Genomic DNA, 22,507 nt, shown 5'->3' with positions numbered 1-22,507 from the left:
AGTGGGACCAGTAGCGATTGTGAATAGTTCAAAAATGTTTTTTTAAAGAATATTCGAATATATCGTTGAAAAAGCTGTTGAATTAGATAGTATACTTACTTTTGCATAATGAAAAGATGAGCCAATAAAAGTATTTTCTCCCGTAAGCACCCTTTATTTAAGCATACTACAAATTTAACCAAATACCGCTGTGCAAATATTCAAACTACAAATGCTCCAATCGAAACCCCAAATTAACCGAACATGGAATCCATAATAGTGTTCTCCCGCTCCCGTCGGTTAGCTTCATCCTGCCGAAACCGGCGCAACTCCTCGTAAACAGGATCATCAGTTTCCAGTTCATAGCGACACAAGGGACAGGAGTTCGTCTGCAAGTTGTAAGGTAGGAGACAGGCAATAAGGACATTTTTAAATGTAGAATGTATTTTGATGAAATAGGTACCTTCTTCAGCCAGAGCAGGATGCACTCCTCGTGGAACTCGTGCTTGCATGGAAGGATCCTGTACTTCTGGCCCTCCTCGGCAGGCTCCTTGCAAACGGAGCACTCCAAATCTCCGTCCTCTTCCGCTTTCAGGATTTCATGGACAGGAAGCTCCAGAATGGCTCGCCTGGAGGCCTCGGGCACCTCGATCTCCATATCGATGCCATTCATGATGGCCAAGACCTGGAGACGTTTGAGGTTTCTGGCCAAATCGTTTGCACCCTGTGGTCCAGTGGGTTCATGGCCCAGTTCCTCGAAGTAGTCCGACATGGCTGAAATTGTTTTAGCAGAACGTCGTAGTTGATAGCTTGATGGTAAAAACCCCAGATCCTAGTCCTATACATTTTCGAGTTTCGACTTGATTATTTTGTGGAAGCTTACAAATATTCCTTGTAAACATATAAATATGAGAACCACACCCGGGTAATTGGGAGCCAAATGTGATTTTATTCGAGTTTCTCGTATACAATTGATAACAGTCTATCTGGGATAAAACTCCATTCAATTAAATTTGTTGCAGCAACTTTATTGCTAAGTATCTAAGAGGTCTTTGCATTTAAAACGCTAGCAAGTATCGTGTTTTTGTAGGACTACAATTCTTCGCTTAGTGGCTGGTAGCCCAGCAATGCTCTTTAAAAAGTCTAAAATTACAGGCATACACTGGCTTCTTTATTACGTGAGCTTAGGCAAAGTCCACCCAATCAATGGTTTACTGTACTTATTAGTAAGAGCTAATCATTGCTCCCAACGATTGCTTATTCGTTTTCAAGCTGTAAGAATATATTATTTTGTTTTATCTTTTGAGCTTCATAAAGATGAATATTTGCTGAAGGGTTACTTGAAAAATTCTTGAAAATCCAATATAGGCGAATAAATACATATACACCTCTAAACTTGTTCACACTTATTACAATTCAATTTAAATAAAATTAAATTTTATTAGATACAATTTTAATAAAAATTGCAAAAAATAAATTTTGCTTTTCCAACTGGAATCCCAAAACCAAACGAAACAAACGCAATCCCATTGCATTGCAAACTGGCCAATAAAAACACAAAATAAATTCCTTCTTCGTTTCTATTTTTTTGCAATTTTTCTTTAACTATACGAGGTTTAATATTATTCATTTTTAAAGTAATTGATTTACGATTTACTTCAAGGTAGTTACAGAGCTTGAATCATAATTTCTACTCTCCTGTTCTCTCTCCAGTATCTTCCTCTGGCCTCACTTAAGTTTACATCCTTTGCGATCTTATCGGAAAACTCATACAGTAGGTATACAGAGTAGTGGTAATTATGGTAAAATAAAATACAAAATAATAAGAGTAAAACAAAAACAAGACTTAGGCGCTAGGATTTAAAAATTAGTAGTTTAAATTGCTAGAGAATAAATTAAAGACGCCTGGCGGGGGAGCGGTTGGTAAATGATAAATAAAGGCAGGACTACATCAGGATCTACTGATTTCAGTGGGCTAATTAAAACCAAGAGCTATATATATACATGTATGTATATATTTATACATATATATATATACGTGTGGTGTATGTACAGAGCTACTTAAAGACAAACGAAACGAATAAGTACACGATTCTTCAATTACTTTAGCGGGGCGAGGAAAAACGGGTCGGGGCACATGGATAATTACAATGCGCATAGGATTTATATAGTACGTAAGGCATATATAAAACTCTAAGGCGGGCCGATTTCTAGGGTTGGATAAATCGAATCCAAAGAACAATTTGAAGTACTTAAACTTGTTGTATAATTCAGATCCAATAGCTTTCAAATGAAAAATGTCTAAGCTGAATAGTAAATATATCAAACACTTGACTACCACTTAATACCAATAGGTACAAATCATGAAGACCTAATTTTTCACGCCCCATCTTATTCAACCAAAATCGACCCTCCCTATTTAACATATATACGTGTGTATAGATAGTTTCTCTATATGGTAAACGATCGGCTCGCGTTAAGATCTATCACTAGCATTTACGGTTAGTTCTAGTCTAGTGCTAAAAGCAGCAAACAGAAACGGCTCCAGTCGGGAAATCCAGATCCCGAACCCTCCTGGCCTTACGTATCATCAGACTGGCTTGGTTTTCTGGGGATGGTGCTATGTGTTGGTGTTTCGGATGCTCTTGTGATGGGTTGGGTTGGCTGTGATGCATGCTCCGTGGCAGATCACTAGTCTGTGATGGAGATCTGCGCATATCCCACCAGCGATCGTTCGTCGGGCACTTCGCCCGGCTGCACGCCGGAGCTCAATTGGAAAGTAATCGTTTTCATCGTAGCACTGGCAGCTATCAGTTGATCCAGATGCGTTGCCATCGGTTGGGTATCCAGCGCATCAACGAGACCTGCATCTACCAGTTCTGTAGCGATGCCCTCGGCTGTATCCTTTCCCACTACGAACTCAAAGCGAATGTCGTGAAGCTCACGTCGCAAGTTGCGCATGCGCAGGACAAGATTGACTGGTGGCGCTTCGCCGGCTGCTTCGCTAGGAAGTGGTAATTGAGCGATGCCAGCTGTTACCTCTTGGGCAGCAGCAGCACCAACTGGAGCTCCCGGTGTTACTGTGGCTGAGGAAACACTATGCGTTATTTCGGGAGAAGGCTCTTCTCGGTCGCTGTCCGAGGAGTCGGCTCTTTCCAATCGGTTCATGGGTCTATCTTCGGAATCCGAGTCCGAAGAAGGGTGTTTTCTGCCTCCTGATCCAGAGCCGGCGGCAGAACCACCATTGTCCTCCTCTTCGCTGGACCAAACCCATTCGCCTGTCACCGTGCGGTGCAAACGACCCGAAGCTCCTGGCTGCCGTTTCGCCGCCTTGTGAACCCTGGTCTCCATACTGGGCCCGGATTGCAGCAGCGTCTGGGTGAGATACTTGCGGTCCTTGGCCTTCTTGAAGAAGGCGTGCTTCAAAAGCTCACTAGCCGTGGGACGTTTCGATGGCTCCTTTTGCAAGCACTCGACGATCATTTTGCGGAATGTCTTGCCATAAGCCTTGTACTGATCCTTATCGTCCGCACCCGTGTCCAAGGTGGGCGGGTCGTTCTGCAGGGTCAGCATTAGCACCTTCATGGGCGGGTATTTATGGTAGGGTGCTGTGCCCGTGGCCATTTCAATCGCCGTTATTCCAAAGGACCAAATGTCCGCCTTAAAGTCGTAACCATGATCTTGCTCCATTACCTCGGGAGCCATCCAACAGGGTGTGCCCACAAAGGTGTGGCGCACTTTCTGCCTGGACAAATCCCTGCCAGTAGCCAGCCATGCACTCACTCCGAAGTCAGCGATTTGGATGGTACCGTCGTCACCAATCAAAATGTTGCCTGCCTTGATATCTCGATGGATTTGCCCGTTTGAGTGGAAATACTCCAATCCCTTCAGGACTTCCTTCAGTACCGTGGCAATGGTGGCTTCATCGAAGACACCCTGTTTGCAATTGGACGTTCTCATCTTGTGCTTGATGATGTCCAGCAGAGAACCGCCTTCCAAGAGTCTCAGCACCAACCAGAGCTCTTCCCTCACCACAAATGAGGTGTGATAGGTCACTACGTTCTCATGAAAACACGAGGACATGGCCTGAATCTCCTTGAGCAGCTCATCCATCGATGTGTTCCACTTCTCCAGGTTGATGCGCTTAATGGCGCACTTCTCGTTCCTTGGAATACAGAAAGCCCCATGGACAACGGCTGTGGCACCCACACCAATGACGTCCCTCAGCTCGTAATCGTCTTTGGAGTTGGGCCACGGCTGTTTCTCTGGCGGTGCCGCAGCTCCTGGCAAGGTTGCTGCTCCAGCAACATTATTGCTAGACAGATTGGCGGGAATGGAGGTCATGCTCCTGCTTGCGGTTCCGTTTCCAGCTGCGACTGTGTGTGGTGGCGGGGTTCCTGGACGTCGTCGGTTGTTTATAGCCGGCTGACTTTGCGATCTTGGGGTATTCCGCGGACGGGGTTGCTTGGATATTGGTGGGGTTTTCTGGGGCTCCTCCTTTTTTATCGGATGAAACTCCTCGTCCTGCTGGCGGTAAACGGATGGATGCTCGTTCTCCGATGCCCTCTGTTGTTCTTGCTCCTTTTGCTGGACTTTATAGCTGCCCGAGCTGGAACTGTCTCTGGGTTCTGATTGTTTCTTTGTTGGATTATGCTGCTGCTCGTCCTTCTTGGCAAAGCACCCAAAGATTCCTGTATCCCTCGGATCTCTTTCTTGGGATTCTTTGCTTTGGTTCTGGTTGTTGTTGCTGGCGATGTGTGCCACCTCTGCAAGTGGAGAAAAAAATCAGAACGGGGTAAAGTTAGGGACCTTGCCTTGCTTTATCGTTAAACAAAAATCAACTGGTCTACGTGGAAGGTGATCAAATAGCTGCTCAAGGTTGATTCAGGAAGTTTTACCGAAAATCTAGTTGTGAAAGTCGGAAAGGGAGAAATCCAGGTGCAAATGCAAGGTGTGGAAGGGGATTAAAGGGGTTTCGTAAAAGCCTTGGATTACAGTGTATGATGTGTTAGTAATCACTTCAATTTAGAATATACATCCAACAAATTGAACAATTTCTTAAAAATAATTATTCTTGTCATTGTCACCAAGTTTATGCATTTGATTATTTTTGTTGAACACTCAGTAGTTGTTCAAATAGTTAGAATTGGGTCACATGTACACTAAATATATATATAAAAATAACTATAGAGAACATTTAGTTGCCTTTTTTTTGGGTTATTACCCCGACATGTTTGAAAAATAACGTTCGTTTAACGTTCGACACATGTCTAACCGGGAATTGTGTTTATTGGTGCCCTCTTTCCTCCCCACCGTCGTATTATGCTAAATACTTCCACGTTTTGCTGATAAGATTTTACTGCATGAATATATTGTGTGAAAAGCAATCTAAAATCCCAACTGTGTGGCTGTCGTTCCACTTTTTGCGCCCTCGACTGTATACATAGTATGTGCGATCTGCGCTCTCTTAAATTGCCTTACTCTTCGACGCTTACTCTCTCTTCCACACAGCATAAAAAAAGTTCAATCGCATGGAATGAACAAGAGAGAGAGGGGGAGAAAAGTGTGCGAGCGGGACCAATGACCGCATTGAGCTATTTATAGCAACAAAAAACGACAACAAAAATAACAGAGCTACAACAAAGATAATGTGTGTGGAAAATGTAATTAAGTTTTCAACTTAATGTTTACAATTTTTGCTTTTCTTTATTTCCATTCTTCATTTCGATTACATCGAAAAACACGATAAGCTTGCGGTTGAAAACGGTAAAAAGAACAACCGCAATTCGATAACTGACAGCAGCGATAAAGAAAACGCGATTCCAGCTATCGGACGTGTCATGTGCCACTTAATTAAACCAACTAACTTTTTGGATCAACAACATATGTACATACTTGGCGAATTTCGCAATTTAACACTTAGGCCAAGTCAAATAAAGAATAACTCGGAGGGAAACAAATAATATCTACATGAATGTTTACACAACAAACAAAATGCGAAGCGAGGGAAGACAGGAAATGGCCTCTAAGAACACTTGGCAACCAAAAATAAAACTAAGAAGGCTAATTTGAGCAGAAAACCGCTTTAAAATGGTAAAGTGGTAACTGATACACTTGCATATGCTTCAATTTTTTGAAATAGTGTATGAGAACGATTGCAGGCGGGAAATAAAAGATACATAGGTAAGGCAACTAATTGAATTTAATGTGAAAGAGCGATAACTGACATTCGAAGACAATTCAGAACCTCAAAACGAAAACAAAATCATAAAAAAATCTCAATAAAAATCGTTTTTAGTAAGATTTAAGCCAAATAAAATCAATGACAAATAGGAATTTAACTAGAAAGTGTGAGTAAACTTTGTTATTTATGCAGACAAATTTCACAATTGATCAATAGCTACAGCGACAGGAGAAAGAGTGAGAGAAGAGAGCGCGGGAGAGTCACACGATCATGTGCAACTGATAAGCATTGTCACACGACTTCACACACACACACGCACACACTTGGAAGTTCAATAAATTTTCATTAGAGCTTTATTGATTTCTCGGCAAGGAAATCAAAACAATTTACGCCAAATGGTGAAGAAATAATTACACGATTCTCGTTGCTGCTACTTCTTTTTTATTCTGCTCCACGCCGGCGCGACTCAGTGTTGTTTTTGCTTTTCTCCAGCTTCCTTGTATTCCGTTTCGTATCGTTTCGTTCCGTTCCGTTCCGTCGCGACTTGTCTTCGGCGTAGCGATCGCTTCAAAAGCCGCGCAACAAATGAGCGCACGAAAGCAGAACAACAAACGCAATGGCAAAGCCAAAGCCAAAGGCAGCGCAGTCGACGTCAACGTCGTAACAAGTGCGCCAATGGCTTGTGGCAAAAACAACAAGAATAAGAGAGAAAAGCAAAGAAGGTCGGGTTATCCGATCATCGGATACCCTACCAACAAATAACTTAGTGTTAAAGCATAACTTTCCAGTATTCCGCGGACTCAGATGGTATATCTAGCTTTTTAAATCAAGATGACCACGATTTTGGGGTAAGTACTGGGGAATATCCATAAACCACTCGGGGGAAGGGTATAAATTGAGTGTGGAAAGCTGAAACTAAAAATATACAAAAATATATTTATTGAGTAAATATCAACAGTGGAAAAGAAGGGCGGTGGGGCACAGGCGGTGGTGGGGCGCCGGTCTGCTGTTTCACGAAGAAGAGGATGAGGAAGAAGAGAGGTAGAGAGCGCCAGTGAGAGCGGGTTAAGAGCCGCACAGTGGGTGTCATAGATAAAAGCAGTGTTCATTAGCAAACAGAATTTATTGGATAACGAAAAATTGTAATTAAGACACGAATTCAAAAGGTCCAGCGATGAACAATTGAATACCTCAACTAATTTATTATTAAAATGAGTAGAAAAAATAGCTCAAAAATCTAGAAACTACTTGTTACTACATTTCCCAATATTTGCATGTTGAATAGGCGCTGCTAACCCACTGCCAATTGCACAATTTGTAGGGTTTTCCTTTTGTTTTCCCCACCAGTTTTCCCTGCGCCTTGTGTACTCGGATTTTATCAGCTCTGACGCGCACGATAAGTTAAAAAATTTCCAGCGGCAATAATAACAACAAGCGAGAACAATTAGCAACAATAAAGACCCAAAGTCCCAAAAAGTGGAGCATAGATACAGCAGACATATGTGCTTTCCATACCGCACCCAGATACAAAAGTGGAATCCAGTATCTCACTCTCTCGCTTTTACTCTTTTTCCATTGCGTTATCGTGCTGGGTAAGATAACTGGGTTAAAATACTGGAAAGGGGGTTAATTTGTGGGGGGAAGCCCGCACAGTCATCATGGAAAATTCGTAATTTGCATCCACAACAGCCCATCCATAAAACCGAGTCGGACATCTACATAGATACAAATGTATCTTTGCATCTATTGCTTGATCATGGGATCGTCAGTTTGCATTGGCCATAGCGCTAAATTCTTTTCTGCTCTGCATAAAAATGCGCCATGGTCGAAGAACGAAGACGAAGACTGAAGACTTATAAAAATAAGACATTCGCACACACACAATACTGATACTGATTTTTGCGTGGTCTATTTATTTTTAGAACGTCTCCGTCTCGTTTGCTATTTGCATATAATTTCCAATGCAGTTCGGCCATGGCAAAGTGTCCCGGCGGGCGGAAAGGGGCGGGTTTTTGGGGCTGGCGAACGCAAAAGGTGATCGTCATCACCGCAGTGCGTGCTAACCCAAATGAATCGGAAAATGGAAAGCAGCTCAAGAGAAGAAATCGGTGTTACTCTGTTTTTTAATCTTATACTATATGGTTTTCAAGAGTTTCCAAATGTTTTGGTTATCATACTTAAAGCTGTTTGGTAATACTTGGAGTGGTTGATACTGAGGATGGGTAACGTATTTGGTACCGCTCTTATTTAATAGTTGAAAATGTAACATTGCGTTTTTTATTTTTACCAATTCAGTTTTATTATATCTTGAGTTACTGCGGTAGGTGTAATGGTAAGTAATTAATGAAAAAATAAGGAAGTGGCCCTAATTAGCTTTGGTTGTTTCACTGAAATCAATTAACAAAACTTTCCACACAGATAATTACAAATTTAGGTATACTAAAGCTGGCAATTTATCCGAGTGATTCGGTTACCTAATCACCTCGCAATATAGCTAATGGATCCACATTAAGTCAGGTGATGAATACACATAAATATCTCATTCGCCCAACACATTTTCCGTTTATTGCACTCTGCGTTTTGCAAATATGCGACTGCCTTAATATAGAGGAATCAGATGAATTTCAAAAATACACGTGAGTGTATTTATAAAGCCGCGCAGTGGAAAGAGTTTAACGACATAATTTCAATATTGACACATTAACGAGTTGCTTGAACTTTGAATTGCAGTTGCAATATCGCTTCGCATTAATTGTTGACACATTTCGCACTGCAATCGCGCCCAAGAATGAAACACTCTGCGCAAATGACTCGGTTCTATATCTTCACAATGCATCCGATGAGTGGATGAGTGCGGCTATGAGTACTGCACGGTGCCAAGTGCCCAAGTGACTGTTTGTTTAGATTAGATTTTTAATTTGGCCGATGCCAGCGACTTTTCGGCACGTCATGTGGAAGAGTAATTGATTCCTGGCTTTCGCATTTAGTTGCTGTTCCGATTCGGGAACATAGTATTTGCACTGGCATTGATGAATTCTTCTGGCATACTCATTCAGATCTTTTCGTGTTCTGGTTTTCGCTGTTGGTTCCAAACGATCAATCAGCATGGCGAGAACAAATTTTAGGACGCTCACAGGATGTAGTTTCGTTCACAGGATATAGTAGAATAGCAAAAAATAAAATAATACAGTGATCTATATCTACTCAGTCATTGCTTTTGCTTTGGAAGTCAAACAAATCCTAAGTAAATTATAAATCGCGTTGTGACATGTTTATGCGCTTTTTGTGGCAATTATTTTCTAATTTAATTATCCTGAACCCGACTCGATATAAATCACAAGCAGAGTACGGGGATCCCCTGTCCGAATTCATTTTGGGCATTTTAAGTTGGGTTGCCAATGAAGGCACACAAATTCGCATTTTAAATTCACGCTCCTATCTATCAAATAGGTATCATTTATTTAGCTTTTTGCATAAGGCCGTACACATGCATTATTTTTGGATTATAGAATGACAAATGCGGGGCATGTGGGAAATAACTTTCGGCGATAACATGAAATTCAAATTAGTTTGGCAGCCCAATGTGTGGATTGTGCTTGTGATTTCGCTGAAAAGTTGAGTGTCGTAATGGTGATTTATTTACGAGTATGTAGTTTGATTCAAAATTTCCAGATTTCAACCCACTTTGCTTGAGGCACGCTAAATTCAGCAGCTGCATTTTGTATGGTTGTCACTTTCACTAGTCCTCGATTTATTCTAGTGCTGGCTGTAATGCCTTTAAGCCAAGATGTTCAGCCGCAGATGTAGATTCGATCACACACGACACTCGAGACTGACTGAGTTGAGTTATCAACGGAACTGCGATTGGGATTCGATCCGATTGCAGTTCCAAATCGCATTGCTCGCGATCGCTGAATGGGCCGCTCCTCCAGCGCGAAAATCACAAATTCGACTGAACTTCACAAATCGTTGTAATCAAACATTTAAAATGAACCGTTTTTTTTTCGTTTCGTTTAGCAATAAACAACAATAAAATTAAATGAGCTCTACAAATGGCGGAACACGACGACAGGCAGCCGGCAGCGGGGCAATAACAACGATACTATAGGAAAACGCCGTAGCCGATCGACCAAATAAACGTACGAAATGTGCGAAATTTTGCCGCCTCCATCGGCGCGTTGGCGTTAGTTAGTAGTAGTTAGTAGTAGCTGGTATCCGCCTTTGTATCGCATCGGTGTCTGTATCTTTATCTGTATCTGTATCTGTATCTGTAGCACTAAGTGTACCTACGTATGTCGGCTGACGTAAACTCGGATTTATTGCCAAAGCCCAGCTGATAAGTAGTATGCATGAGTGATTGCCCTGGCTTCCACCTAAAATTAAAATACCTTGGCAGGGGATTTTCGGGAATTTGCATAGGTGGCGGTTCCTATTTCCATTCCAGCGGGCTCTACAAATTTCGTTTGATGCGTATCTTTGAGCGAAACTGCTTCAGAAAATCAATAAATCAACAGTTTTCCAATTAAAACAGGGATACATTGCATGTATTCGTTTAGTAATAGATACCTGTTGATATTTTGATCTTAACGTTACTACTAACGCCATATCCTGAAATCAACTCTCCCTGGCAAAACTTCTTTCTTATAGACGTCTTTTAGCCATGTTTACCCAGTTATTAGCAGCACTGTACCCAGATAAATCTTCTTCGTCAGAGAGATATGTTATTATTATTTTAGCAATTTGCATACGATGTGTATTTTTAAATTCTTGTTTATAGTCAAAGTGTGGTTCTTTTTCCTACTCTTCCAGTTCAGCAAATCTTTAACAAGGGAATTTGTTGTATCCAAGCCAACAAAGCTGGAGAATCGAAATGTGTGAAATCTGTCAGGCTGTGCAAATCGTAAATATATCTATAATTGTACGCTGGCTTACTTTTTATGCGCACCGGCGATTCGAGTCAAATGATCGAACGCCCTCAAAAAAATGTGACACTCAACCCAAAGAGCGCGCAAAAAAGGCCAAAAACCCAGCGATTTAATTAGCGCCCAATGCTATTCGACACGTGTGTGGGCGGGCCAAAGGTTGAACCCCATTCCTGAGCCCCAAATACTTCGGTTTCTACGCGGTGTACCACTCACAGTACTAGGCGTTGGACCTAACTTTGTGAAATTTTCTATTGCGTGACGTCGGTGACATCAAAATGAGGAAAACTCATGAATGACCACTAGCTGGGGGCCAGCTATAATGAATGAACCGAAGCGATCCTATTTAGTATAGTAAACTACAGTGGATACAAAAATGTATATAGGTTTATACATATATGTGTGTACACGCGGCTACAGCACTGGGAAAATTATTAGCAAAGTATTCGGGCTATCTGATACCGATTAGTAAAAGGCATTTTTTGATTCTAATGACAAGCAGCAGTATGAATTACTTTTGTGCATCTACATGTTTTCTAAGTAACTTAGATATGTTTAATGAACAAATTCAGCTAAGAATTAATTCCATTAACCATCGAACTGAAAACATATATTTTTAAAAGTATATTTAGATGTGTGCCGCGCACCAATGGACGCGGGGTTCGAGAAAGTTTATACATTTGTATAAACAAATGCGCATATATTTCTTAAAAAATTCAAAATATGTGCCATGTGCCATATGCCATCAGCGAAATCAATGCTCACATGCTCAGTTCAATTTACTGGTCAACATCTCATGCGATTTCTCCTCACTCGGTCGATTTCTCAAGGCAAGGACGTTTGGGACTTTTGCACTTGCAAAGTTTTTTTTCGCAAAATTAAAAACAGCAGTAAATAAATCAATATTCTTGAACGCAAATCGTTTTGCGTGCTCGAGGGTATTTCAGTTCAATGAGTTCAAAAAGCTGCGTAAATGCAGGAAGTTAATTTTTTGGGAAGTCGTATGACAAACATAATTATGGCACATTATTATTCAAAACTAGAACTAAATGAGCCGCGTTAATTGCTCTTTTGTTTTATTGACAGAGACAGCGAGGTTTTGTTTAATTAAAGAAGACTTAACAAATGAAGCATGTCAAAAATTTCTGGATAAGTAGCGATCTTTTCAGAAAACAATTCATTGTTAAGTAACGATTATTATTTTGTAAAGACTACCACACTCAATTTAAGCCTTCTTGTTCCAAAATCAATAAGTGGAGGTCTCACATGGTGGGTTTAAAGGAATAACTTGACATTTTAATGCACCTTGATAAGTATGGAGAACTCAAATGAAGTAACCTTGCCACAATACACACAATCGAGGGGTTTAATGGTGCCCCTCAATATGCAACAAAATGAAAGATATAAATCGTTAAGCCGAGTCGGCGCGATGACAATGCCTAAAAATAGCAATCGCAATTGAAATGTCGTTCCATATTAAGCGTGGAGCCCAGAGATAGTTTCGTTCTTTCTCTGGTCATTGTGGCTAAATTTAAATCTCTGAACGTCACATGAGTGGGTAGGAAATGGTGCACGGATCGTACAGTTCGTATACTATATAGTGCAAAATGGGGGAGCACTGAAGGAGAGCAGTGCAGAATTTGTAAATTACAGAGCGACGCAAGTTCAAAGTCAAAATAGCAATTGAACGCTCGTTCAGAGGAGGAACAAGTCCGCATGTCAGTCAGTTCAGCATGATCGTGGCGATGCTGATGATCATCATGTTTCCGCCGATCGTACAAGATCATTATGCCAATTCGTTGTTGTTTTTCCGCTCGACCGAGCATGCAAACAAATTAAGACTGAGGGCGCCGTGCCCCGACTAGCGAAATTTAATTAGCATTGCCTCACTGTACCCGCTTTCAATGCACTGCGAGTACTATTTGGAATTGTTTTGTGTGATTATTCTATGTGAAAAGCTTTTATCCTCCATAGATTACTACATTTGTCTGCTCCAACGGGCAAATCACTCGTACCCCCAGCAGTCCGCGTAGTGACGAGGCGCACCTCGCACGAGTGCGAGGACGACTACTGTGTATACACGAAAAATGAAAATCTGCTGTGAACGCGCGGTCTTAACGAGTGACGAAGTTATCTAGTTATTTTCAAGAAGTTTTTGTTATGTAATGCTATTGGATTTTTTCCCAGTGCATGACACCGCCGCTTTTTGCGACTGAAACGCTTTCGAATGCCCTCCCACACATTTCCGCGTGCTAGCAGTGAGGCAAATTGAGCGATTAGCGCCGAGCAGAACGTGACCCACCGGATTGATTTCCCACCCCCCAAAAGCCCGAAAAACCCCACTGTGCCTTCTACCTATCTCAATTTAAATTCGATTTTAGATCACCATTTAGATTTCAGTTTCGCCGATTGCATTTCGCGTAATGCGTTTCGTCTGCCGAATGAGCCTTACGTCTATAGAAGCGTGCTTTCTTAATGACTTTATTATGAAATCCCAGTTTCGATGACTAATTATTGTGAAAATAAAACTTTTGTAAATCACGCTACGGAAAACCTGAATGCATACCACAAACAAACAAAATTAAAAAACATGGAAACATGTTTAAAAACAAAGAGGTGAAACTAACTAACTTTAATAAGTCGCAAAAATCTCGAAGAAGCCAGTTAATGCTCGTCATTTTATTCAAATTTTATTGCTCTACTTATATTAAAGTTAAGCCCACAGTATTAACTTACCAGTTCTCCTCTTAAAACCTGAAACAAATAAAAAGAGCATTTTAGAAATTGTTCATTTAGATAGCTATTAAACAAATGGTTTCAAAGGGGGTAAATTAAAAACTATTGAACAGCAGAATTATAATAAATAATAGACGATAAAGTATCCTTATTTAAAAAATGTGTTTAATAGTGTATTAATCGCAAACAATCATGCATTTTAGTTGAAAATATCTATCAACGTTCATCGTGTAAGGGATCAGCCAAGCGGATAGCAAATAATTTGCAGGTGGGGGCGACAAATAAATAATAAAAAATTAGAGCACATAAATTTTGATTTGTAAATGTGCGAATAATTTATTACGCTTTTTTCCCCCACTTCTCGTTGGCGGGCATGGAAGCAGCTAAAAATAAACGAGACTCGAATATGTAGCCACAAAACTTATCTTCATGCCAATAAATATAAACTTATCCCGCATGCAAATAAATTATGAGCAGCCGATGGCCACCAGTGCAGCATCGCATCGAGATGCCACCGATTTCTGTGCCAGTCGTGGTCACCAACCGAACCACTACGTGGTGTTTCTTTAGGTGGTGGCGGGGCGCAGGTGTGGCACCTGTTGCCACCAATTAAGCGAATGGCGTTTAGAAATATTAAAACGGCCGATAGGTTGGGACATTTTTACCCAACTGCTGCCAAAGAAAATACAATGTGAGCGTCGCCAGAGTGAAAAGTAATTAAGTACGCGAAATGTCTTGAAATGTATTATTTTCTGAGAATTTCCCTTTTATGGCCTTGGAATTAAGCCATGCGATATGTGCTAAAATGGGATTTATTGACGTCTTTGCCACATTTTGGTGACGTCTGTGCTTCGATACTTCTAAATAAATATTGCTCTAGCCAATACAGATGGTTCGTTTTCTTATTTACCCAAAAATAAAGCAAAATAAAGTAAAAAAGAACACATAGAAACCAAAGTAACCTTTGTAGAAATCTTAAAATTCGTTTCTACTCTCTGCTTCTACTTAAAGTTCTTAAAGCAGAGAAATGGGTAAAGTAACCCCAAACTACATATCTTTTATGCAACCAATAATTTTAAAGAAAATTTTAAAAGATACACATCAACATGCCAAAGCTTTAATCGCCGACAACAATATACTTTCCAAAACAATAATCAAAGCACAGTGCTATTTTCTTTGCGAACTGCGATATGGCTTTTGAATAGACAAAACAGCTGCGGACTTTAATAACTTGCCATAAATTATAAACAAAGGTTATGCTGCATATTTCCCACATACAATCATAATAACAAATACCAGTGGACAAAAACAAGCGGCACGTGCTGTAAAACCCATTAAAAACATTTTCTAGCCGCATGAAACGAGAACGAAATAGAAAATTGTGAGCGCATTAAGTGGGAAATCTGTGTGGACAACAAAATGACATGCAAGACAAACAAAATGCGCTTAAATGTATGACATATGTTGAGATTTCGGACGTCCTCATAGCAAATACAAAATATGAAATGGAAATGCGTGGTAAATGCAAAAAATCATCTAATTATTTGAGTGATTTGTGGCTATAAAAGGGGCTATAAAAAAGGGGACTTTAAGTAAAACCCAAACAAGGCATAATTTTAAATACAATTTTCTACTACATTAAGTTGGTTGTATACTCTTTTTACTGTTTGCTTGCTCACACTTATTTATATTTGGCCCCTTCAACTAATCGTGCCACTAAATATAGTAGTATAGTGCCTCAAATGCCACAGAAAGAATGTCAAATGGTAACCTTCAATCAAGAGAGTTGTCAAATTATGGTTCATACTAGGAAAAAAGGATACATTTCATTGTTAACAATTGTTTGAAGCAGCTGTAAGCGTCGTGTAGCTGCGGTTTGTCATTGATTACGAGTAAAATTAAATTAAAATTACTTGTAAATTCCAATAAAATTCATTCGAGTGGACATGGAACGTTGAAGGGGTGCAAGTGTGAGTCGAGCAAGTGGCAATTAGAAGGGGCGCCGTTTGCACGTGGTTCTCACGATGTCACATGGCCAATAGACAACTAATCTAGGCAATCATCGACGCTGGGCACATCGAGCATAAATTGCCGACACGGGATGCAACTAATTAGAAACGCAAATTGGCAATCGGCAGGCAGTTGCCACTTGGACGGACAACAGGTGTAAATGGCACGATTATGGCACTGCGCTCATGCGCCTTAAAAGCCCGTTGATCAATCAAATTAGCAGCGGTTTCCAAATCCCATTGTTATTGGTTTTAAATGGCGTTTTTATTTGCCACAGCCACGCGACTCTGCCACGCAGCTGGCATGTGAAATTCTTTGGCTATTGGAGAGATGTATTGGCCCATACCAAGCTTCAAATTCACTCAAATCGCACATCTGATGATGTTTGCACCTCCAACTCGATTAAAAGAACTTTCTAGCTGATCAAGATGGGTCTTCTATGAGAAAAGTGACAACTTTTGGAACAACTCAGCAACCATCTCTAGAAATTTTTCATATTTTAAAATAGAGGATAGTTGATTTCAGTTAAGGTGTTTATTGTTGGGCTATTTGTTTTTAATTCTCAATTTGCGTTGCAGAGCAATATTTTCTAATAATCATTGTTTTTAGCAGTTTGTTTTCGTTAATTGTGTAATCATTGCCAGATAATTAGCGTATTGACGCAAAATAGTAGGATATTTGTGTAAACTAGGTATACATATACATATACTAAATTCTTAGCAAATCATTTTCTTTTTCTTTTTTAATAATAGTTTAAAATAGTGATGTTTTTATTTATTTGAATTATTGCATACTTAAAAATAAATGTTAAATTTAATCAATCAAATTCTACCTTTATATACAACAAGATTCTAAAATCCCTTATTGTAATGGGTGACCCTTTTTACAAACCATTTAAATCCAAAATCGTATCAGTTCAAAGCCAGTATTCGAAATATCCGTTTGAAAATCTCTTTTTTAAGATAATGGTATGACAATCTCAAATGAACTTCCGCATGGATCACAAATTGAATCTACCCTCTTAACTGAAATGATGGTTAACCTTCAGGAATTAGTGTGTGAAAATTAACCTTAGTGATGTGTACCGACAAAAACTAGTTGCAATAACAGCCGGCGGCAATAAAAGATGATAACACGCTAAATGAATGCATATTGCATAATCTTTCTCTGCCTGTCCGTCCCTTTCGCCGAATGCAATTGAAAATGCAAATTGCGCGGGAATTTGAAAGAACAGCTGCTGCACCCACAACTGCGAAAATGTCCGAGTGAAATGGGAAAGCAGAAAAAAATAATCGCCACTAATTGAGGACCCGTCCATTTGAAGTTCGTATCAATTAAGAGAAATGCAAGCAATTCCATCAAGTCGGGTAATGTCGCAATATTGCTGGACGCGAGTGTTTCCAATATGCTACGCGTGTGTTCCAATTCCAGTTGATGGCACAGCAGCGGTGAGCGCATTGTAGTCAATATTTATTCTGGAAATTTCTTGTACCTCGAACAATTGGAAAATAATGTTTAAAGTTGTTGATTGTTAAGTATAAAGGTTTCATTTTTAGATATGAAAAATTTAATAAAATTATAGAGCACTACCAAATTAAATTTGAATTATTTTTTAGTACAAGAAATTTATATTTATACTTATTCAATATTCAAATACTCTTTGAAAATGCTTTCAAGATACCAAATATATTCCTCTACTAAAGTTGAAATTAGTTTAACATATTCAACCAATCTTTGTGAAGCACCCTACTTATTTGACCGCTACTGTATGTGACACGCATAACCTCACACAAGCACAAGCACAGTTACTGAGTCACCCTCGCTCGCGCTCTCTTCTCACTCTCTCGCGCTCTTTGTCACAGATGACAACAAGCCGGTATTTTCATACAAATTTTCGCAACGAATGAAATGCTAAAAAGCAGAGGCCACAAAGCAGCTCAAACTCAAAAAACCACACAAAACAGCACAGAATAAGCAGCGGTTGTTTTCTAGAACCAGTTGCAAAATCAGTAAAATCAAAGAAATGTGTTTTGGGGGTGGGGTGGAAAGAGAGAGACTGACAACCAACCTGTTTTCCCTTTGCAAAATCGATGAAAAACCAATCGCCGAAAAAGCAATTTCACACGGGAACTTATCTTGCACCGATTTCGTATTATTCACCAATTGATTTTCCGATTTCAGTCGCCTTATCCACTTCTCAATGCAACTTTGTATTGTATTTGTTGCGAAAAAATTCCACTGCTCTCTCAGCGTGACGAAACGTTTTTTCGATGTTGTTCTTGCTTTTGGCTGCTTCGCTGGCAATTCACCGATTCACTGCAGTATATTCGCCATCCGAACTATCGCCAATATCTTCAGGGGATATTTTTCGGCTGATTTCGAGTGCAAATAACACGAAAAAGTCAAAAAGTCAGCTAAGCGAAGCGATTCGACGGCACGAAATAAATATACAACAAAAATTCAGCTGCACGGTCCGTTCTCTTTCGTTTCAGCGTTCCCTTCCGCTGTTTCCCGTTTGTTTACCATCTGTATCCAAAAAGCTTGACTACAGGGCGCTGTTAAGCGCAAATGCTGTTAGGCTGCGCGCGCGATTCAAATTCGTAGGAAGTGGGAGTTTGTTTCAAGACAAGAGACATTAATGTCATGGATGAACTGGGATTCATATGGACATTGAACGCGAAGAGCCTGTTCGAGAGCCTATTATTATTAGTAAAATAACATCCATTTATGTTCATTAAACCTTCAAATATGTATGTATACATATGTCATAAAATTAAATTACTTGTTCGATGCACGGTACAAAACATAAGACTTTAATGTTTGTTTGAAATACGTTTAGTATTTTCGTTTTTTAAATTAATTCAATTGAGAGAAAAACGACTATAACACTACTTTAGAAATTCTATACAACATGTACTGAAAAATAAACTAAACGTGGGCAATATCCCAAACTTATTTTATTCTTGGCTTCACTATAGCTTAGTGTGCATAATACGATTACATATGTCATATTTATTGTAATATTTACAAGCAAATACCTAGCTGGCAAGCTTTGCTGAATCACCCTGCCCGCTGAACGCGAAAAGCGTTTTAAAATGGGAAGCTTGAGTGCTGTAAGTGCCCAGCAGAATGTTAGGGCCATGTTACACTTCCACCTACCACCGCCCACTTATGTAAGCTGGGAGTGGGTCTAGGTCAAGGTCACAGGGGCCGGTGCACGCCCTTGACAAGCCGAGCAGCCAGCGAACCGAGACCCATGTGCTCCAGATTATTACATAACAACTAAGGGCATGCAGCGAGGGAGCTGGCAAACTTAAAGTTGGAGGGAGCGAAATTGCGAAATTCAAGAACTTTCGGCTAATCATAATCACTGTCTATCTGGGGACAGGGCGATTTGGTTCTTCGGCAAATGACCAAAATCCAATCAGTCAACGCTCTGCGACAACGTCTCTGACAAAAACCAATCAACTAAGTGTCCGAGCGCCACGAATTAGCATAAGAAAGAAAGTCCGGCCGAGACTGCAGGGATAATTCCGACGGAGCAGCGCAGGAAGTGTGGGTTTTGGTCCAATGACCACTGCTTTTGAGCCATGAAAACCGTTTAGTTCGTAATGAAATTTTACAACCGAAGGGCGCTCGTAAAACGGCCACGTCAGCCGTTTAGTTGCCTGTGATTACACCAGCAGAAAACTACTTAAATTATTTGCAAAAAGTTGCTAACCACAAGGTTAAAAACAGTAACACTATAGTAACACCCATATAATGTGACTTTAAGAACATAGGTAAATAAGTAAAAAACACGTACATTTTAGTGTCATTTTTATTTTTTTAAGGAAGCAATGCAGTTTTTCTTCATCCGTGCGATGAGTAATTATAAATTTGATAATATATCTATAAAATTGACTTGGGATTTTCGCTCAGTGCCCCTTCCTTGGAGCGCCTTCCCTACTCTGTTTAACCACAGCCCCAGTAGTCAAACCAATCCCCCAGTTTCCCTAAAATCGGAGGACTCCATCCCCAACCACTTCTACTTTCCACACGCCACTTGTCTGGCAAGTTTGACTTAAGTGCAGTTTTAACGCTGCTTTGTCCGTTCCGCAGGGGCACGAACTACGGCTATGGATACGACTGGGGATACGGAAGTGGATACTGGAGTAAGGGAGTCACGGGAATTCAGGGCATCGGATCTGTTTGCCCGCTCTGTAAGCACTGCGAACGTGTTAACTGCAGGTGTTTGGCATTTGAGTTACGTGCGCACGCAACAAATGTGGAAAGTATTTCAAGGGGTATGGGTTAGCTGGGTGGCAATTTTGCACGGGTTTAGTGGGCCGACGAGGGATAATTCAGCACAGCGATGCATATAATTAATTGTCAGCTGCTGGGCGCAGTGCATTTCATCCCCAAAGTATGGCAAATCCGTGTGCGCCATAATCCATCATAACAGGGTATTACAATGGCGAGGGGATGAGCGATTGGGATGGGAGTACCCCTATGGAAAATCGAATTAAAGCAGCAGCAAGCGGGCACTTTTATGCATTTAAGATCTAATTACATGTGAGATAGATGCTGTAGTTGCCCTCTGTAATTTGTAATTTTATGGGCTTTGATTCAAATAGCCTGGCATTAATTGCCTTCATTGGCCAGACAGCGGGCAAAGTCCCTCCATCCTTCTAGGACCCTAAAGGACGCAGCCCAGCCAATGGCCTGGAATGTGGTAGCAGCTCATCCACATAATTGCCACAAGACGAGTCCTTCGGGCCGAGTGTCGAGTGGCAAGTGGCAAGTGGCATGCGGCATGTGTTTGGCACACACTTCTGGCTCCCCACCAAGTGCCATCCGGCCGACAGGGAAACACCAATTAAGGCGGAGGGATCATTGTTGTGCGACAATTAAAACCGAGGGAGCGTGGGGCAGCCGAGTGATGGATTTGACCAGCAAACAAGGCGACCGGGGGCAAGTGGAGCGGGTTTTCGTTATGAGAAACGTGCCGCTGCAACGCGTGGGTCTCATAATGCAACCGATGCAGCACTGGTGTTGCGCCACTGAAGTTAACAAGTGCAGAATCAAGCCTCCCAACTGGACCTTTAAACTCGTCTTAAAATGGTAAAATAAATGTGTCTCGTTTATAAGAGTTAAATGCAGCTATAAGAAATAATCAAATGATACAAACCATTTCAATATTAAAACATTAAATTCAAAAATGTATAAATATTAATATGTTGCATCAACTTTGAACTTGGCAACACTGATTGAGATCTGGGATCCGAGGCATCGGCTCTGGACCCTACTAAATGCAATCAGTTTGAGTGCTTTGATATATTGGCCAATGCCGCAAATGAAAGCGTGACTCGCACTGCAGAGAGCTTTTAAATTCTACGGCGCTGCCATGTGCCACTTGAACTCGCCTCATTTGGCAGCCGCACACGTCCTCGCACCGCCGCCTTGACCCCTGCAGCCGATCCTCCCAAGGAATTTAATTTCAAGCCGGCAAGTTAAGAAATAACCCGACAAATGTCATCGCTGTACACGCAAACAAAATGCGTGGACTTGCAAAGCTGCCTTTAAACGATTAATTGAATTAAAACCTCTAGTAAATTCAAATTGGAAACGCTTGACATTCTGAATAAATGATTGGCGCTCTTTTTCAAAGGATACTTCTGGCTAGAGCAAGATATTTTTTCAATGTTCAATTGAGCACTCATTGCAGAAACAACTGACTCACTGCGCCTAATTGAGAAATAATTTTTTTTGGGTGTAAGTTGAGCGGAACAAACCCGGAAAGGACTTGAAGTTGGCCAACACCTGAGGTGCACTTATGGCAGTCTCATTGGCATTGGAATCGGTTGTGGCAGCGGCATTAGCATTCCTTACAGCCAACCAGCCGGCAGATAACAAAAACATGCACAACAATTGCCCCGAGACGGGATGATGATGCCGATTCCAAATGACGACGCCAATCGGTGGGTGGCATGCGGTGTTCAAGTAGTGGCTACCAGGTGGCAAGATTGCACCCCAGCCACCGCCGACATATGGCAGCTTGTTTGCGTCGTCGTGGATGGATTCAGCGATTTTATGGCAGGCACTTGCTGCCCCCAAGTGCGGCTGTGTGTGCGGCTGTGTGTTTGGCTGTGTGTGCCGGCAAATAAACACATTTTCAAGCTCAATGCCATTCGGGCCAAAGGCGAAAGGCGGCAACAACAATGCAGGGCGTCGAGAACAAAGCCAAACAGAAACGGCAGCAGAAGCCGGCACAGAAATAGAAATGGAAAGAACTGGCCGATTGCAGGTAATCGGAGGTGGGTGCGCCAGTTAGTCCTGGGCCAGCACTGCGAGAAATCGGCAAACCCCTTCGATTCAAAAAATTTTTTTTTTTTTTAACGAAATTATTTAACTTGACTAGCGTACTATTAGCCTTCTTGGACAACTTAATCTAATCGGTATTTATTTTATACGATTCTTAATATCTAAGTTATTTACAAAGATTATATGATTTTCATTATTAATGTTAGTGTTAACATTATAATATTTACAAATTTAATTAGGTAGGATTTAAGTCAAGTCCCGGTCGGTCAGGTCTTGAGTATTCCAAACCTGTGCCAAAAGTTATCTTAACTCATGGTAGCTTGCATAATATTTGCAATTGTTAATTATTAGCTGCTAGATTTTCGCGCAGTGC

The 22,507-nt window shown here is 40.8% G+C and overlaps 2 protein-coding genes across 4 annotated transcripts; both read right to left on the bottom strand.

The window, feature by feature from the left end:
* Positions 1–131: 131 nt before the first annotated feature.
* LOC6551834 (E3 ubiquitin-protein ligase RNF181 homolog) lies at positions 132–18,319 on the bottom strand. Of its 2 annotated transcripts, XM_015154784.2 has the most exons (4): positions 17,900–18,319; positions 13,822–13,839; positions 443–753; positions 132–368 (listed from the first exon to the last, which is right to left on the bottom strand). In XM_015154784.2, exons 3-4 carry the CDS (start codon positions 749–751, stop codon positions 234–236), a joined length of 444 nt encoding a protein of 147 aa, XP_015010270.1. In that variant the 5' UTR covers positions 752–753; positions 13,822–13,839; positions 17,900–18,319; the 3' UTR covers positions 132–233. The 2 variants fall into 2 exon arrangements, with proteins under 2 accessions (XP_015010270.1, XP_001979631.1); XM_001979595.3 differs by lacking the exons at positions 13,822–13,839; positions 17,900–18,319 and adding an exon at positions 6,578–6,606.
* Positions 1,546–17,963, bottom strand: LOC6551835 (serine/threonine-protein kinase OSR1). Of its 2 annotated transcripts, XM_026978774.1 has the most exons (3): positions 17,900–17,963; positions 13,822–13,839; positions 1,546–4,745 (listed from the first exon to the last, which is right to left on the bottom strand). In XM_026978774.1, the coding sequence occupies exon 3, from the start codon at positions 4,321–4,323 to the stop codon at positions 2,671–2,673; it is 1,653 nt and encodes a 550-aa protein (XP_026834575.1). In that variant the 5' UTR covers positions 4,324–4,745; positions 13,822–13,839; positions 17,900–17,963; the 3' UTR covers positions 1,546–2,670. The 2 variants fall into 2 exon arrangements, with proteins under 2 accessions (XP_026834575.1, XP_001979632.2); XM_001979596.3 differs by lacking the exons at positions 13,822–13,839; positions 17,900–17,963 and adding an exon at positions 6,578–6,658.
* Positions 18,320–22,507: the final 4,188 nt, after the last annotated feature.

This window comes from Drosophila erecta, unplaced genomic scaffold (assembly GCF_003286155.1).
Source record: "Drosophila erecta strain 14021-0224.00,06,07 unplaced genomic scaffold, DereRS2 tig00000000-arrow-pilon, whole genome shotgun sequence".
NCBI lineage: Eukaryota > Metazoa > Arthropoda > Insecta > Diptera > Drosophilidae > Drosophila > Drosophila erecta.
The sequence above is the reverse complement of the archived record's forward strand: the minus strand, read 5'-3'. Positions and strand labels throughout refer to the sequence as shown.